This window comes from Bombus impatiens, unplaced genomic scaffold (assembly GCF_000188095.3).
Source record: "Bombus impatiens unplaced genomic scaffold, BIMP_2.2 scf_0142, whole genome shotgun sequence".
Classification (NCBI taxonomy): Eukaryota; Metazoa; Arthropoda; class Insecta; order Hymenoptera; family Apidae; genus Bombus; species Bombus impatiens.
The window spans coordinates 2861621-2880982 of record NT_176561.1 but is presented as its reverse complement, the minus strand read 5'-3'; the positions used below and the strand labels follow the sequence as shown (position 1 = coordinate 2880982).

Genomic DNA, 19362 nt, shown 5'->3' with positions numbered 1-19362 from the left:
CATACGATAAAATCATAACTTTTAAAATGTAAAATGAACTTGTAACTTTTGAAATACTGTTGAAATGGCAGCGGAGACGATTCCACTTTGCAAAAACTCCCTGAAGCAAAGCAGCTACTTCAGCATCAAGATGTTTGCCCGTCTCCTCTCTGCCACAATGGTGGTAGAGTGTAGAGAGACGAAGCGTAATTTCATTCCCCATATAAAGCGACCTGAGTCATCAAATTCACCCTACACCGTGCTCGAGGGTGACAGAGAGCTGCGTTGGGGTGGCTGAGTACAACATTCCGAGCTTCATGCTACGAGACCGTGAAACTATCTTCGGTTGTGCTGATTTTTTAACGGATTATATTATTACAAGAACGATCATGCAAGCAGATAGTGCCACTTTCGTTTACGACGCCACTTTTGTCCAATTGAAAGAACACCTTTCGCTTCAACCGTGTCGCCAGAAAACAATTTACTCACGATCTTTTTAAAAATAGATGGAAATACAGTGAGACGAATCAGATTGCTGATTATTTAAGTATATCACGTATTTTTTGTTCACCTTCTTTTATATATTTTCTGTTATGTAATACTTAATCTACGAATAATTATTCTTAATAATACTTAAACTATGAATAATTATTCTTAATAATACTTAACTATGAATATTTCGAATTCAGATTATTATGAATATAACCAAAAGAGCAAAACCTAAGCAGAAGTACGTTTCTCCAATTAAATATCATGGCAAGTATTACACATTGTTTTTCGCAATTTTAACTGATTACATAATTTTTGATGTACATTTTGTTGTAGCTTTACATTTGCCAAAAATAGTTACATAAACATTCGCAGAATTAGTAATATTTCTGTCTTGTTGATTTATTCCTTTAAATATTTCTTTGCGAATATTGTTCTCGCTACTTAGCAAGCTACTTTTTCACGTTGCACACTAAAGTGCAAAATTCTTAAAGAATCGATCGCTTCTTTAAATTGAAAGAGATCTTTGCGAGGCACAAAGCCGTCTGAAAGCCACCCTAGACAATGTCGAGTTCTGCGGGGGTGGTGAGGTGGTACGATCTGGAACGGGCACGTGGATCGATAAACAATTGCAGTCACTGGTGACCAACTATATTTCACTCGTTATCATCTACGCGCTACTGGAATCGCCAACCTTCACGTGATAAATGCAACCGTGACGTAGCGAGTGTGACGTAACCCATCTACTACGTCATCGTGTTGCAAACTGATTATACGAGGCCGTAGGCCGTAATTCAAAATGATTTATGGCGCGGAAAAATGTGAACAATAGTCTAAATATAACAGCTGAAATTTAACATCTAGTTTGAAAGGAAATTTGTAGGCATTTAATAAGAAAAAAAAGACGCGTGTAAGTCATTCACAGCATTTGGTCATTGAATTACAAACACTCGACGTTTTTAATATTCTTATTCTTTTAATAGAATTGTAAGATGTATCGGAATTTTATATAGAATCGAAGTTTATCAACAGCAGCACACATACAAGCTAGTAATTCGAAAGAACTAAGTAGCAAATTATGCTCCGTGATATGATATCTTTAGTTTTAATTGTCGTAAAAAGTATAAGATAGTATAAACAACGCCGCGTACATATAATTACCTATATATTTGTTACTCATGAATTTGTTATTACACGTGGTCCTAATTCGCTGGAATTATTTTATCGTGTATGTAATATTATCGTTTATGAAATATTACAGCATATAGTTCGAATAATTTAGAGAATTAATAATGAAATATTCGTTGAAACGACTAAAAGATTATCAAATCGTTTAGAAAAAGAAATGTGCATCACGTCCTGTTTAGAATTAATTTAATTTAAATTTTCCTCTTTCCACGAAGTCATTCCCAACGGATGCCTGTCTATATTTCAACTTCTGGGAAGTTGACATCAAGACGTGAAATTTACGTTTTCGCGGATTTCGCGGTACGTTTATACCCGCAGCGTGCGAGATCATATACGTGACTTGGTGCATTTCGCTCGCTGGCACGTTTCGATTCGTTTTGTTTCACCTCATCTCGCTCTGTTCTTACCCTGCCTGTAATTCACCGAACAGTAAATCTTGTTAGCTTGAACGCGTACTCCAACGGACCACTCGTGTCAGTCTGCACAAGAGTATGGTTCAGGACGTAAAATCGATACCGAGTTTCTCTCACCCCTAGAATTGGCGGGAAACGAACCCCCTTGTGTTACGCTAGGGACCAATCTGGAGATATCCTCGTTCCATTTTCCTGTGTTTGGACACCGTTTGCCCTGATTGTTCGTTGATTAAACGAACAAAAAGCGGATCCAGTCATAGCGAAAAGTATGCACGACATGGCGCATGAGTAAATGTTACAGAGAATAATTTTCCAACGAAGGCAAAACGCTCGTTGACCTGTCTCTGTATCTAAAAATATGCATGTCATCGAAAGAAACACAAATCTAACTAAATGTACCTAAATATTAGATCACAAGAAATGAATCTAATAACGCAGTATCCTAAATTTAATTTGATTATCACATTTTATTCCTAGCAATTCGCCAGACATCCTTTAAATAAATCATTACGTACGGGCAAGTATAAATCGTCAGAAATACGCTTAAAAATTTACCGAGATCCAGTTCTTATCCTAAAAACTAAATCTTTCCAATAACGCGACGTTCCAAAGTAGACAAATTGATCGTCCAATCGCCATCACTTCCAACAAACCAGTGCACTAAAAAGTACAAATTCTTCGCAGAAAGTGCTTGCAAACGCTTCCTCTATTCCCGAAAAACCATGAAAATGTATAATGAAAAATTTAACGGTGAAGAGATTCGCGCCTATTGGAACCTTGTTATTCATAGCCTCTCGCTTTTGGACCGGCAGACTACCGGTAGTAATTACGATCCAGCCTGTGCTGTGTCAGTCTTAAGGTCGTTTACTTTCGTAGCGACTAGGCTGTCGAGCATCTGTTCGCGTGTACAAGCGAAATAACTCCTAGAAAGCCAAACAGAGTCGATAAAACGTTCGCCCTAGGCTAGACGATGTTCATTAACCCCGTTACTCTCTCGTGAAATCATCCGTGGACGCCGGTTTCTTCTTCGGTAGAACTCTGCCTGATGAATCTCCTGGACGTCCTGCGAGTTCGACGTGTGCCTTGATACGGAAGAAATCAACTAACGGAACACGTTTAAACATAAAACGATGTATCGATGCTGGTACAAGCCGATAAACCGAACGATGGGATCGCCGGCTACGATTATTTTGAAAAAAAGCGACTAAGGTCGTAATCGTTAGATGCTTGATAGATGGAAAATGATAGGATTACTGGTTGAGGAAATATTGCTGATGGGAAGAGGAAATATCGCTGATGAGATTTACGATTGAACGAAACAGTTATAATCAGTATGGTACGGAATCACAGACGTTTGATCGAGAGGAATATTAGGTGCCAACCCTAACGTATGAGCAGAATTTTGCAGATTTACGAGAAAAAAAAGAGAAAAAGATAGGAGAAATAAGAAATTGCAAATGATAAAGAGTTATATAAGCGAATGAAATAAAATTTAAAAATCATACATATATGTGTGTGTATAATTCTTAAATAATAAAGCATTGTAAGAGACTAACAAACGAGAATTTCAGTGAGGAAATTGCGCCAGAATTCATAATTATGTGAAGTAATTACGCTAACTAAACCGTGAATGCCGATAAAACGGAATTTTCGATGCGAAAAAATCGAACGTACTAGTTACAAAATACGTAAACAAGAAGCACGTATGTAGTTACAGTGAATAAATTTCTAATCGTAGACGGAGTGAACTTCGCTCAATAGGAAATTCGCGGAACACTCTCAGGCAAACGCAATTCATCAAAATAATTTATGCTAAATAATTTTTTAAACTTGATCGGAATAAATCAAAATTTCAAGGAAAATCAAGGTCTTTGAGTAAAATAGCCAGGAGCTAAGGACGATACGATCGTTATCGGACGTTCTTTGGTCGCGAAAGCTTTTCTCCACTTTCACACGAGAACGAACCATATAAAACACGTGTTTGCCAGCAGTGGTAGTCAACTGTCTGGGTTCCCAGCCATTAGAGCAAACAAAACCCGTTTCTTTGTGCACACAGCTATCGAGAATCCAATTAGCAGCAGTGCCCTAGTGATTTAATCATCATATGTGCAACAAAGTCGCTGTTACCACGCTATAAATTCATTTCCCTCTCGTTTAATTGATTTTTCACTTATTTTTTCTTTCCTTGTCGTGTCTCATAAGAAACGAATAATATCAGTTTAGTTGTTAGTGACTTAAGGCAGTGCCCTGAATTGGAATGCTCCAAAACAGCGTCTTTTTGTGATTTTTCTTAGAAGGGAAAGAAAGAAACGAAGTTATCGAATTTTGAGGTATGGTTTTATATATATTTAACGAATACAAAAAAATTTTTTTTAAAGTAAAAAAAACATTATAACAGATTTCTAAGCCTATTTCATGGGCTGCAGTTTTCAATCGGCGTGAAAGATCCATCTCGTAATTTTTGACCGAAACAAAAAACCAAAAAAGTATTAAATTATTATATATTTTTCTTCTCGATGAACTAAAAAAAAGGCAGGAAATAGTGTGACATTAAAAATTTTGGCAGGTTTAAAGAAAAGATGTGTTTTATAAAAAGAGAAAATAAACTTCAAGGTGCTATAACAATTATTTAAAAAAACTTTTTGACGAACTTTTTTAGTTCATCGAGAAGAAACATATACAATAATTTAATCCTTTTTTGGTTTTTTGTTGCGGTCAAGAATTACGAGGTGGATCTCTCACGCCGATTGAAAACTGCAGCCCTGAACTGAAATAGGTCTAGAAATCTGTTATAATTCTTTCTTTACTTTAAAAAAAATTTTTTTGTATTCGTTAAATATGTATAAAACCATACCTCAAAATTCGATAACTTCATTTCTTTCTTTCCCTTCTAAAAAAAATCACAAAAAGACGCTGTTTTAGAACATTCTAATTCAGGACATCCCCTTAAGTTAGTGGCATAGCTTGACTTAATCAATATTGGTCCACATATACAATAAATAATGTTATTAATATCTTGTAAATGTTCCAGAGGTTGACAAAACACGATATTTAATCCTAAAAGATCAAACGAAAAAATAGCGTTGAGGATCGATTGACGATATAATGAATTTTGAAATTACACCCTTTTTTAAAAGATAACTGATGTGACTTGTCACATTTTTCGCCTGTGATCGATTTGATTCGTCTGGCCAGTACCATTCAAATATACAATCTCCTTTTATTTTACAATTATCGTCTCTGTCGATCGTGGAACGCGTGAAATTGCTTGGCCGAATTGCACCACGCCGAAACCTTGAGCGATTTCAGACTCACGTATGTAGGTGTTGTGAGTCACGGAGGAGACGCGTGCGTGTCCCACGCGCGACCCACGAATCACGTTTTTACGTTTGCACGAAAACCAATCGCTTCGATGGTGGTCTCCTTAACCTGCCAGGTGTTCAAACGATATTTTTGATATCGATAAGCGTCGATAAAGAGTGATGTATTTTTGTTCCCATCGTGCGACGGAGTGTTACGACTTGTAGTCGTAATGATACCGATGTTCGCGGAAATGATATTCCGATCAAGGTCGAATCTGTCGAAAGAGTTGGACGGTTCAAGTCGGTCAAGTCCCTGACGCTAAACTTCGATCTTAACGCATTGTAGTAACTCACTGGAGACAAACGTGTCTGTTTTTAATTCAATAGTCGTTTACTTTACTATAAAAGAAAATTTAGAATAAAAAAGAAAGAAGAACGTTGAATATAAAAGTAATGAAAGTTCTTTTATACAAAGATTTTTCATGCAAATACGAGAGACAGAAGTCACGGACTATTTGATTATTTTAAAAGAAGAATACAATTCACAAAAAATATGGAACTATCGAATAGAAAGTATCTTTGAAGCTAAGACTGTCGGTTAAATATGTAACAAAAGATATTGATACCATAGGCAATATTGCAACTGGATAGAAAAAAGAAAGTCATTCATATCTCGAATCGTTACACAGCAATTTTCCCTTCAAATTGCAACAGCAAGTTATATACTTTATTAAGTAACAACCAATATTCGTCCACCGAGACGGTGTATAGAGTTCCGCAAAAGTAAAAGCGGATGTTTTAATCCCTCTAATCGTAATCCGGCCATTTGTACAAACGTTCGACTTTCGTAGCCGATAGCAGTTTCACAACGCCAATAAGAAACTGCTCGAACCACGATACACTTCCATGATTGACGTCCGCAGGTCTGGCCTCCTTGCGGTTTCAAACCTCTTAAATGTAAACCAAGACGTCGATATTTTTATATTTCTCTTTTTAACATCATGACGAATCACTTTTCCTTCAGTTTTATATTTCTTGCATTACGTATCATCTTAAAACAGCGATAAAAGTAGCAGAAAGGAATGCGATCGACATTCGTTCGTGACTTCGTAATTCCGTTCGATCTAATCGTCTAAATCTGCGAGAAGAAAACGCATAATGTAATTTTATCACCGAGAATCGTTGTATGATTCGAACGCCATTTGAACACTACAAAAAATCGATAAATACATTTTTAGATAACATTTATAATATTTATGTATTCTGTTTTGTCTCTGTGATTTTCGTTTAGGATCACGCACATGCCTTGAATATTATAACCTTCGTCTCGTTAAGGGAGATGTTGTCCTTCATCGACACAGAAAATCACGTTAAAGGCTTTAAGTAGATCTAATATCTTAAACAGGGCACGAGTTAAATTCTCCGTGAGACACGCGATTACAAAACAATTGGCAAGGCTTGTATTCCCATACACACGATGCTTATTAATTTCCACGGTGAATCTTCCTCAGATACTGAAGTTTATTCTATTTTTGTCAAGCGACTCTCTAATTTTATAACAGAATAAATATCCTTCCGATTACATTTGAGGCCAATTCCAGTCTGACGTATCAGTCCTAATACCTCAATATCCAAATATTTCAATAATATTGTTCTATCGTTCGCGGAGAGACGCGATCTCGAGGAAGCGCGTCAACGGGAGTCGTAAATTTCCGTTACGATCAGATAATCGACGCTACGAAATGATCGATCCCCTATTTCGTTTAGAATAATAAAGATGGTTGAATTGATTATAACAATCAAGTAACAGGTTACAATATACATTTTATTCCAACAACTTTCTAGACATAGGCAGTTACGCTCGGTGCGTATAGATATAAGTTAAAAAGATGACTGATCTAAGGGTGGAAAACCATTCTAGAGATGTTGACTGAGGCAAAGATGAAAAATCAGTCTAGAGACGTCGACTGATCTAAGGATGACAAACTAGAGGTTCGCTGACGATACTGTCGCAGAGGAAAATTATTGCAGGGGGTTGGTCGCCCCACCACCGGCCGCTTGAGGGTCGAAATGACTGTTGAACTGGGGAAAAACCCGATCTTCCCATATTTTACCTGATAGATCGATAACCATAAGGAACGTCTCGACTTGAATATATTTTATAACAATTAAGGAACCTAACGGTGAAATATAAACGCTTAGTTTTGTAACAGTTCCTTAGAATTATTGCGGCCCGGCTCATTATGTTTGACCGCCTCGATCAAGAAATGGATTCTGGTTTACGATTCTAGACTACCGGACGTAACAAATATATACTATATGTCCTTACCTACTTAAAATTCTATTTATCCTTCTATAAGCTCATAAAAACAAAGAAAATCTTGCATGAATACCTGTTACCGAGAGTCTAGCAGTAAATTATAACTTATAGATGATTAATATGTTAAAATTCGTCTCATTCGCGATCCAGTCGCCACAGGATTCACGCGTTCAAGGATCCGTATCGATTCAGTAGGTCGATTCCCTATCCTTTTCTCACATGGGTGTTTTACTCGTGAGATGGACTCTCGCATAGTCCAGTCGTATCGATTTCAGGTTGGAGAAATGCCGCGTGCAACGTATCCAGTGGTCCAGGTTACTTTCACGTTTCCGTTCGGTCGACGTCGACGAGGAACAGAGATCACCGCGGGAAACGTAGACAAAGAAGGAGGGGAGGAAAGCGACAGATGCGAAGAAAGAGAGAGAGAGGGAGAGAGAGAAAGAGAAAGAAAGAAAGGATTCCTCTCGTTTCGTACTGAATTCTGAATGAATATCCGCCTTTCTCACGATCGAACCACGCTCGTGAGAAGATTGATTCGTGCGAAGCGCGTACCGGAGAATTGGAGCATCTCGCGTCTTTTCCATCGTACTATAAGAAAAGCGTGCAAAAGTCTCAAGCCATATCTCGTAATTGCCACTAGAATCATTTTTTCAAGAAATATTTTTATATCGTATTGTATAAAAGCGAATTTGTACGTACAATGACTCGCGAAAATATATGAATGAAAAATTACAGCTAGCAAAGAGAAGCGTTGAACTCTGATTCTATTGAAATGTTTGTCCCTCGATAGTCCAAATAAATGAAATTTTACTGTGCTTTTAAAATATCAAAATAATTAAGGCTCCAACGTGTATATGCCCGGAAGGAAAATCGTAAAACAAGAGATTGATCTGTGTCTATACGGCGATACGATTCAGTGTAAGAAAAAATGTAGAAAAGATCGCAAGAAATTGGAAGAACTCATCTGGTCGACTTTTTTCTACGAAGGTAGATTTTCTCTTCACCTTGAGTCGAATAACTAGAAGTAACAGTACCCGTGGTATTGGCACGTCCAGCATCTATCGAACGCGCCGGATCGACTAGTTTATCGTTCGAGTTTCTTGCACAAATTCCTTGTTTGTTCTATCGAGGAGCATCTGACCGAAGACGTATTTCCCGAAGGAGTGTCCCGGAGCCTATCTCTCAGGTCTTCGAACCAACAATGGAGCAACTTCCAACTACGAAATAGACCTCTTTGTGTAACTGCATCTTGAATCACGGGACGTGCGATACGTCAGGCAAATATTCGGATTTACATATCACTACTGAATCGTCACAGTTTGCTCGAGCCACGAACGTGCTCCCTTTCCTTTTCGATGAAAGCGTGACCCAACACGGAAATCAAAGTATACAGATACAGGGTGTTCCAAAAAGTGAATCGAAAGTATCTTCGTTTGGCGAGAACGCGGGCAAACTGTACTATGCTACATATTGCGTATAAAAAACGAGCGTAACTTTCTCTTCCATGTTTTTTTCTATGCTGAACGCTTGAAAGAAGAATCAAACGTTGTGATGGTTGAATAATATGTATATTATAATTGGCGTATCTATAGTTAAAACACGTCCATTGCCGATTGAATTTTTACCACGTTACTATATATATTAACCTTCTCATTTATGAATTATTTAACGAGCAGAAATATTTCTCCGTATAATCAATCTAGTTATCGTACGATGAATAAGGTTTTCACTAAGATTTTGTCGTTTAACCCTAAATCATGATCAATGTATTTTTATAGGTTGATAATTTATTAAAGAATAGCAGGAACTTAACTAAACGAGGAATCAGTTTTCATGCAATTAAATTTACAATATTTTTTGAAACATCCTGTATCGAAGAGTTCTAGCCGTTCTTTACGTACGCGTTCGCGATGCCCGCACTTCTTTCTCGCCTCCTGCATTCCGCGACGCGCCTCGTTAGACTTGACACGTATTACTTTGCATTCTCATAAGCGTTATGCCGCCCTGCCTTTCTCATAGCGCCAGGCAGAGCGTACGAGATGGCCAAGGAATCGGCAGCTACGAGTGCTCATAGACGGTCAACGCGATCGAGAAGGAAACTATCCGGACAACGTTTCCACTACCGACTAGTAGAAGGTACTAGAGTCTACAAAAACAAGGAGATTAAGGACTTCTGCACTTTGAAACTATAAAATTTTCAAAGAACGTAAGAGCAATCAAATATTGAATTATTCATTAATTTCGCTCGGTATAGCGGAATTTTTTATTCAGATACTTGAGAAAATACTCGAGTCTGAGAATAAGAAAAGCTAAATGAATTTACATCTTTTTCTACATATAATCTACAATATGGTACATAGAAATGTTAATAATTTCTTTTGCTCTTGCCAATGGGACCTAGTTATATAAACGTAAATTCTTATTGTTTGAACGTTGGTTATGCGGTGAATCGATAAACATCTATTACGTGAAATATTTGTCATCCAATATCGGTCAAATACAGTTCCAGTTGTAAACAACGGGAATAAGAATAATATTCCAACGTTCCAATTACAAGCCGTGAAGCAACGAGGGTATGTAACACACGAGAATGATATGGTCGACCGATTAATTTCTAACATAAACAGAACGGCATCCCTCGATAGTAAGCATACCTTCGCGTGCGCGAGGCGTGCGCAAGTTTCATTGACTCTCGAGTTATTGAACGTGTTCCATCGAACTACAAGCTGTCCGCTGCATTACGATTTTGTCCACGAGGCAAAAGAGGAAAGGTCAACGAAACATACTTGAACAAGGAACATCTTATATCGCGAATAAAATTAGAATAAAATTTGAATAAAATCATCATAAAGAAGACAAACAAGAACATGTGATCTTTGAGTAATCCTTAAGTGAATGTAGTAAACTTATTTGACTTTGCTGCGAACCTCGAAATTTTATGTTTCAATCTTCTTCGATATCTCTAACGTAAAAATTATCACATAGGGGCACAGGCCTCTTCGATCGTTATGAAATAAAATATTCAATGCTCATAACAACACTGATCCAACCTCTTGGATAATGGTTAAGAGCTTGAAATATTTTTGTAATTTTGGAAGAATACGATATGATCTAAAATGGCCGAAAGAACGCATTAAGGTTAAAACCACGTCTTAGTCGAAAATCGTATTCTACTCTCGTTCCATTTTGTCTTGTGGCTAACCGGTGGCGAACTTACGAAACGTAAAGCGAGTTTCACAACTCCGGCTATCGAGCAAGAAATATCACTAGCCGCAAGAAATTACTTTTACTCGGTACAGACTCATCTGTCCACTCGGATCACGTGGATGAAAAACACGTGACAACATCTGTGTTATTAGCAATTAACACTGTACACGATGGAACAGAGATACGATCTATGACCTTTCTTCTTTTCCAGATCTAAACATACTATTTCATTATGTACGAAAATTATCGGTAGTGATAGTACTCTTTATATAAAATCAGGCAAAATGACGACAAACGTTCGTAAAACTTGTTAAATTTTATTCTTCGTAACTACCGAATTTTAACGACATGAATACGTCAGTTCCCGGCTAGAATCCCATACGAGTTGATTAGTCAGCATAGTTAGTAATTGTCAAAAGGTCGAAGCTCGTTACAAGGTAAATCGAAATCAACTCACGCTGACGACATTGACAACAATAACCCTGCAATTTTACGATTCTCTTGTTTAAATATTGTATCGTTTACTTCCTGTTTCGTTGATTACGTAAAAAAATTACGATAAGGCAACGTTCCTTGTGTCAGTCGTTTCATAATATTTTTAACTCGCGACCGACTGTTTTATAATACACCATTCCCAATACGCTAAACTGAAATACATACATACATATGTTTCCTACGAATATTCCCGCCAGCAGGAATATTTCCTCGGTGACCGCGTTTACGTTAGACAGAGATGAAAGAAGGAAAGATAGAAAGAGACAGAAAGAGCTTTCAAATCCACGATTATTTCCGCACGGCGAAGCCGCGCGTTGCTCTCTGTCAACCTGTGTATTTCGCTGGCCACGATACACGGACACGGAACCAGACGCGACAGAGAGACGGAACAAGAGGGAGCAATAAAAAAGAGAAAGGTATGATAATTACCAAGGAGTCGTCCCCATTGTCAGCGCTCATAGCCCACCGCTAGCGCGAGGGAATTCGAGATCGTCGTCGTGGTCGTCGTCTTCGGTCCTCTTCTCCGCCCTTCCGGTAGAACAACCTTACGCTCGTCATTCTGCGGCGTATCCTAAATTCGCAGGACACTCGAAGGACTCGTTAATAAACACCAATGGTAGCGCCTCGCACCTGTCATCTGGCATTGCAACAACGAACGCGGCTTGTTGGTGCGATGGTTATAACGTATATAGAAAGGGACGAGATAGAAAAGGATCGGAGACGGGAAAGGGCAGACGTAAGAGAGGAAAACAGGGAGAGAAAGAGAGAGAGAGAGAGGACACTGACACATGAAACGTCAACGACACTAGCACGCCGTTGTATTCACCGTTCGAAACAAAAGCAAATTTTTTTTTTAATTACGCCATCGACACGCGTCTCGCACCACACGCCACTTCCATTCGATTTAATCTGCGATTTTCGTGTTTCATTGACCGAGCAAGAAGGAAGAAAGCCCGAATATGAAATTTTACCGCACCAACTAAACTAACCTCCGTACAGGCTCACGGGCAGGCGCTAACTTCCAGCGACACTCAACTCAACAACTTGCTAATGCTTTCCCTTCCATCACGTCACCTCCCACCCCAAATCACATACGAACGGCAGGTAGAAACGATTGGTTTGAAATTGGAGTATATCGTCATACAGAACAAGTCGTTTGTGTTATCTTTTTGAAGACTAGTCGCCCGTATCAGTCACTATTTCGGAAGTAATTTGTAATTTGAATAATATCGCGAATAAACGTCACCACTATATGTACAGGATTCCCGCTACGGACGCCATGTTGGTGGTGCGCGCGCAGCTACGCTCCAAGGCAGGAAATTTGAAGAGTAATTTAGCGGTATGTTTAAATTGTCATTGTAAAGAGGTGTTAATTTTAGCTTACGCGGACAAATCGCTAATACTAATTTACGATGTTTTGTAAGATTTCCTGCTTCGTTCATGTGAATGGTAATAAATGTATGTTAGTGCCCTGTAATTGCATGTTATCGCAACATTAAATAAGGACAAATAGGATATAATAAAGGTAGGAAAAGTATTTTTACACTGCGTTACTTGCACAGCCGGATATACCTATGCAACTAAAGTAATTAATAAGACAAGATCATGAACAATATATTGAAAAGAATCACATAAAAAATATGATTTTGCATGAACTGCTTTCAACATAATAACGATAAAATAAACAAAGGATCTTGGGGAATGGTATCGTGAATGTAAAAATAATAACAAAAAACGAAACGACGCACACATAATAAGACAACACATTACACGGTAGACAAGAGACTTTTTCACAACATTTAATAAAACGCTATCAACTAGGTATGCCTTTTTTTACTCAAATACTCTAAAAGTTACTTACATACGTGTAGTTTATATGTATATTTATGTCATACGGAGGTGTCACATCCCTCGCAATGTTTCAACGCGTTAAATCTATGTTCCTTTCGTTTCTTCTATTTTCGATAGTGAGATTTCGTTATCACTGTACACTGACAACAAACGTAACGATTTTAGGCACCAATCAGCGACGATGAACACAGTGTAAAATACGGAAATAGAAGATCGTCAAAAGTGCTTGGGAGCTGACACATCCAATAAGTATGTATAAATTTAATACTATCGTCTTATCATTGTTTTCTTACGTTTCATATTTTAATCAATCGTGGGTATAGCGATCAACGTCCCGGGATGCTAAAGAGGTCTATGTCTGAAAATCTACAAGGTGAATAACAATGGGTGAGCAAAACAACATCCGAACGAGATAATATTTGCCATCAGACTTTGTTTACCGCAATAGTTTTTCAAAAAATGAGAAAACCTCGCGCGGGTATCTTTTCTTTACTTTGATCGTGTTAACTCTTACCTTGAAATTGCGAATATAGACAAACAACAAAATTGAGCCGTTGATCATTTGGGTTCGAGAATCCTCAATAATCGATAACTTATACATTTTCGTCAAAAAGTTTTCACATTTTGCTATTCCTCGCACAATGTGCGTGATATTAAAAAAGGACCTGCAATTTCAAGGTGCCATATGAAAGAATGAAAAAAATATATGAGACCTTAAACGTTATATGTTCTGTAGACAGCGTGCGCTTGGTATGCCAACCAATCATGGTTCCTCTAACATTGGAAACATGTAAGTAACCGCGATGCTTCTGAATTTATTACAATACGACGGAAAATCTATTCTCTATCGTCATTTATCATCGTCTGTTGATTGAAAAACCATTCAAACTCGATCCCTTACTAACTGGCATAAAAAAGTCCCATAATTTATTTTCTTAACCTACGATCCTGGCAAACTGCATTTTCATATGCACAAGTATCACAATCGTTCACATTTCGTGGTCACATATATATGTGTTTTGTGTGTACAATCATGTGCCTGTCTTCCTCTCTAATCAGCAACGCGAACATCTTTCGAATTCGCTATAAATACTAAGTTGTTCGCCATCGCAGCTGTCACACGGATCCGAAAAAATCTTCTTTTTTTCTGTTCTTTTTTACAAAGACACAAGGCCCGCGATCGTAATATTAAAGTTAAGTATTATAAACTGCAATCTAAACTGATCCCATATGTTGTTTCTTGGTCACAACCTCGTTGAATATCTTCTGCAACTTCGTGTCAAGGAGACTGTTCATGGAGATTTTCGACGAAGACCTTCCCCCGAAAATCCTTCACCGAACTGGCGGCCCCGGATTCTCTTCACGTTTATTGAGAACATCGTCTTATCCATTCGATCAATTATACAATCGACAATCTTATAATAAAGGAACAAGGACAATGTCTCAAGCTTCCATCCCGGGCGGACGCACACGTATAATTTTTCTAACGACATCCACGGGACTCATCATAGTTGAACGCGAGTGATTCTCGAAAAGAACCTTTGTTCTATTCGAAAACCACATAAACAATTTACTCGGATTTATCTAACGCATGGAAGTCTATCTGGTCAAATTGCCAGCACCTTCTTATCGAGATATTTCTTCGTTATCCTTCTTTTCTTCTTTTCTTATTTTTTCATTCGCAAGGTTTCCAATGACGAAAGTTAAATTCTATTTTTCGTTATAAATCACTATGGGTCAAAAACGATTTGACGGATTCGCAGATAGACAATTCTTCGTATCTACAGTTTAACCTAGGCGGATACAGTCTCAACCATTGACTTTTTAATAATTTCCCCAAAGTTTTCGTCACACTCTTCCGTACTTTCCGATTGTTGTTCGTTACCTTGGTTCTTTTCTACCTCGACCTTGGTTCCGTTCCCGTGATAAGTACCATGCGCCGCGGGCTCCATTTCACCATAGTACGAATATCTACCAGACAAAAGTTCTGAAAATGGTTCTAGTTTACCTATTTGTTGAACCACTGTATTCATCGGCTGCACCGAATTTAAATTCGTGTATTGTGATCCGGTTGTTTCGTCCTGGGCAAAGCTAGTTTCGTAACTGGATGAGTGTTGTCCGGGATGGACCTGGCAGTTTCCCTGAATTGATCCGGCGTCTTGCCCATAAGGCGCATAGTGTGAGAACCCTGGATTTCCTGGCACCGTTTGAAATTGCGGCTGAAATTGCACCCTAGATGTAGAAGGAAGGTTAGCGTAAGGTTGATAGTCCTGATAAGTAGGCTGTTGAAAGTTTACTCCGGTACTTGTTTGGCCTGAGAACGTTTGAAAAGCTTGACTAAACTCAGGATGAAGTTTCCTTTGAGGTCCCTGCGTACCATCAACAGTGTCTTCGTTAGGATAGCAATCGTCTCTAATTGCGTAAAGATCCAGACTATCCTCTCTAGTACCGGGTACTTCTGGCTGACAATTCGTCCCGCCGTCCCTAGCGTCGTGATTTTCGTAATGAAGCGTCGTAAATCCACCACCGTTCAGACACGATTCTGTGGTCCTATTCTCCATCACGGATCCCAAATTAATTTCTCTTAACGGACTTCTGCCGTTTTGATTGTCGGAAGTGTCGTGATCCGTACTCTCTTCTTCTCGTTGCTTTTTTTCTAACTCCAGCCGCATGAGAGTGTGAATGAAATGCGTTCGCACTCGTACTGGATTGAACTCAATCCTGCCTGAACTATTCGCACAACCATCTCGGGTACATCCACAAGGAAAACCCGCTCTATCAACCTATTAACATATATCACAGTCGTATAATTTAGTTGTTTCTTAGAAAAATCTGTGACTCTATCGTATAGTATTTAGTATAGATCTACCAACCTGGCACTTTACATTAGCTCGACTACAAGGACAACTCTCTGGATCGCAATATCCTTTGCACCCGCAACCGCAATGTTCTCTGCTAGCTCTAATGTCACGGCACTCGTCCTTTTCGACAGCATCTATTCTACGTACTCCAGCCGCCCTAAGTAAAGCTCGTCTCTGCCACGTAGGTACTGGCTGCAGGAAATAATAACTATCGATATCCAGTTCTTCGTTATCACTTTGTTCCTCGTCCGTATCATCGCTGGGATCCTCGGAGCTGGAGGCTGCTTCCGATACGCAATTTGCAGCACGCTCGGAGCGCAATTGAGCTAGTCTAGCACGATGAATTCGCCTCTGTTCAGCAGCATGCTCCGATAACGAGAACCGTTCCGCATGAGTATGCGTCGCACTCATGCCAAGGGTGCTGCCACCCTAAGAAAAATAAATCGATTTACCACGTTATATTCATACATACTATATGTCATTAATACTACATCACTAATATATTCTTCGTAATATTTATGACGAAATAAAATCTGTATTGTATAAAATATGTACCTGAGAAGGTACACAAGTGAAACCCTGTGCCCTGGGAAAATAATACACGGTGACAGCGTCGAATTGAATATTGCGTTTCTTTTTCATGGTTTCTTCCGTATTGCTTCTCTTCGGACTAGGAGCACCGTCCATGCAATCTATCAATCTTCGTTTTAAATTACTCTTTGGAGGACTCCGAAAATTCGTCAATGATGGTTGTGGTGTACCCGGTACACCCACATTCGGTACAAAACTGTCCAATTGATTCACAACTGAAAAAGAATATCGCACTTTGTATTTTCCTATCATATTCTCGCATATTCAGGAATACAGTGACATATCTTTTATAACCCAATATCACAATTATTAAAATTAATTTGTCAAAAAAATTCTTTTACATAAGTAATTGTCGGAGTCAGGTTGACATTTTGGGGCGTTCGATGAACTTTTACTTACTTTAGCGTCGCGAATGTAGCTAATATTTATCAATACGAATTTGGACACTATAAGAGGCTATGAACGAATCCACGGTCCACGGGAGGACAAGTATCAACGTACTACTCGATTCGGGTAACTTCTCGATAACTCAATCGGCGGTTCGTCCAACGACTAACTAACTACAAACGACTAACAAACTAACTCTCCCTTAATCCAAAAGAAGCTGCCCTTATATAGTCCTGTCCCCACTTCTCGGGTCAATCTTTGTCTTTAAGGAGAGCCATATAATCATTTCATACCTCTGTCAGGTACATGTCCCTTCCGTGTTCGTGGTTATGTCTAGTGACCCGCTATGTCATTTCGAGCCCGAACCCATCGTCATAAAATCAGGTAGGAACATTAAGACTATTTCTTATTTTTATTACTTAAGGGCGGCTATAGTAAAAGTCTAGGCTATGGTATTGGGGGTTTTTCCAACATTAGGGACGGGAAATCCCGCTGTCCTTTCATCTCCGACATATTTATTAAATATATTTTATTCATTTTCAAATGGAAAAAAGAAGGAGCTACACCAAAGAACGATGCGGTTAATTACCTTTTTCTTTATCGGAGAGAATATCATCGGGTATCCTATCCAAGAAAGAAGTTTCGGAATCGCTTTCGGGAACCGGTGCAGGCCCAGGATCACCGGGTATCTCGCTTCCTAAGCCAGAATCGCTTCCATCCGATCTAACTTCGTCCCGCGCACCAGTGGCAAGCGCTAGACTTTCCGCTGAATCTTCTGTAAAAGCTTCCGGCCTCTCTGGCTCCAACCTCGATATGATCTCCGGATTAATATCAACGCAGCACATGGACTCGTTCTCCTGACACGATATTTGATCAGAAACGGTATCATCCTCGCATCCACGTACATTGGTCGTGGTTGACATTTCGGAGCTATCGGACCCGGTTTCGGTTTCCGTCTCTGTGTCAATAGCTTCTGGGACATCCGTGGTAGGTTCCAACATCTCCGGTGAACTTGGTGTCGTTTCAGACGAATCCAAATTGTTCAACGGCTGTAAATCCTCCGTGGATGGTAAAGGCAAGGAAAACACGACTTCTTCATCCTCTGCTAATTTCTCTATTACCGATGTGGCTGGCGTTTCATCTTGTTCCGGTTTCTCCTCCGTCGTCGCCTTTACCGTTTTCGGTAATGTTATCCTTTGCAAGATCACCTTGCATTCTTTCATAGAAATAATGGGAGTTGATTTTATCAATTTGGTCTGTAGCAGATCGAATACTGCAGGAGAATCGTCCTTCTTCTCCTTATGGTCCTGTGACTCAGTCTTTTGGACACTGATCTCGCAATTTCGCCTTTCAACGGAACATACATTCTTCGACGTATCTTTGGGATCAATCCTTACATCTACGTTGCTATCATCAGCCTTGCACGTGGTGTTCTTCTTCTGCTTCTTCTTCGAGGTGACGGTCATACATTTCGCATCTTTCTGTTCCGGTGAGAAGTACTGCGACACATTAATCTGATCTATCTTAACCACTAATTGGGGTAAAGAACTTTTCATCATTTCAATCAACTGCTTGTTGTTTATAACCGGTGCTGTGCAAGCACTATTCGCAGGCATAGTGTCGCTACACGAGCACTCCTCGATGGGCTCCTCGCACTGTTTCGGTTCCTGGCACTTGCTGAGATTTCTCTCGGGGCTGTCGCGCGACAGCGAACAACAAGAATCCTCATCAATAAACGAGTCCGAGTATTCGAGCTTTTTACAGGGCTCTACCAGTGCCTCCTCGACGCTGCCGTTGGTACATTCACCTTCCGGCGACGTCGCTACTCTGCAGACCCTATGCTCCGACTCGGTACAGCTTATCTCCTCGGAACCGTGATTCGTTTGAAAAGAACCGTCCACGCTTACATTCGTTGATAACCTACAACCACTCGTTAATAAATCATCGATAATCCTATTGTTCCTTGAGATGCATCGACTGTTGACATCGTCGTCGAACAGGCACGAGTTCGACGACAGGGATATCTCACCCAGGGTACGCTCTCGGAGGCTCACCAACACCGGTGAGATCCTCCTCACGTCGCTTCTTACTTGATTCGATTCATTCTCCGAAATTTCAACGCCGATCCGCTTGATCTCCGCATTGATCGGCAAAAAATCGCTGGCCGGTCTTTTTCTACACAACGGCGATGAGGTGGTGAATCCTGCACCGTAACTATCATCCACTTTAGAATCGTCTGTCTCTTTCTCGGTACACTGAACCGACAACGACATCGACGT

The 19362-nt window shown here is 39.4% G+C and overlaps 2 protein-coding genes across 12 annotated transcripts in view; both read right to left on the bottom strand.

Annotated features, from left to right (window-relative positions):
• Positions 1-12418, bottom strand: part of LOC100743971 (ral guanine nucleotide dissociation stimulator) — a 43745-nt gene extending 31327 nt beyond the window's left edge. For 2 of the 3 annotated variants that reach the window (XM_012382109.3, XM_024365620.2), the window contains exon 1: positions 11823-12418. In XM_012382109.3, the coding sequence (XP_012237532.1) occupies positions 11823-11839 (17 nt within the window). In that variant the 5' untranslated portion in view covers positions 11840-12418. The remainder of the gene's footprint in view (positions 1-11822) is intronic. The other variant, XM_012382111.3, reaches the window with a different exon arrangement.
• Positions 12419-13175: 757 nt separating this feature from the next.
• Positions 13176-19362, bottom strand: part of LOC100747005 — a 34575-nt gene continuing 28388 nt past the window's right edge. For 8 of the 9 annotated variants that reach the window (XM_012382092.3, XM_012382093.3, XM_024365616.2 and 5 more), the window contains 4 exons: positions 17673-19362; positions 16661-16911; positions 16118-16534; positions 13176-16027 (listed from right to left, as the gene is read on the bottom strand). In XM_012382092.3, coding sequence (XP_012237515.1) covers positions 15038-16027; positions 16118-16534; positions 16661-16911; positions 17673-19362 — 3348 coding nt within the window. In that variant the 3' untranslated portion in view covers positions 13176-15037. The remainder of the gene's footprint in view (positions 16028-16117; positions 16535-16660; positions 16912-17672) is intronic. The other variant, XM_033319217.1, reaches the window with a different exon arrangement.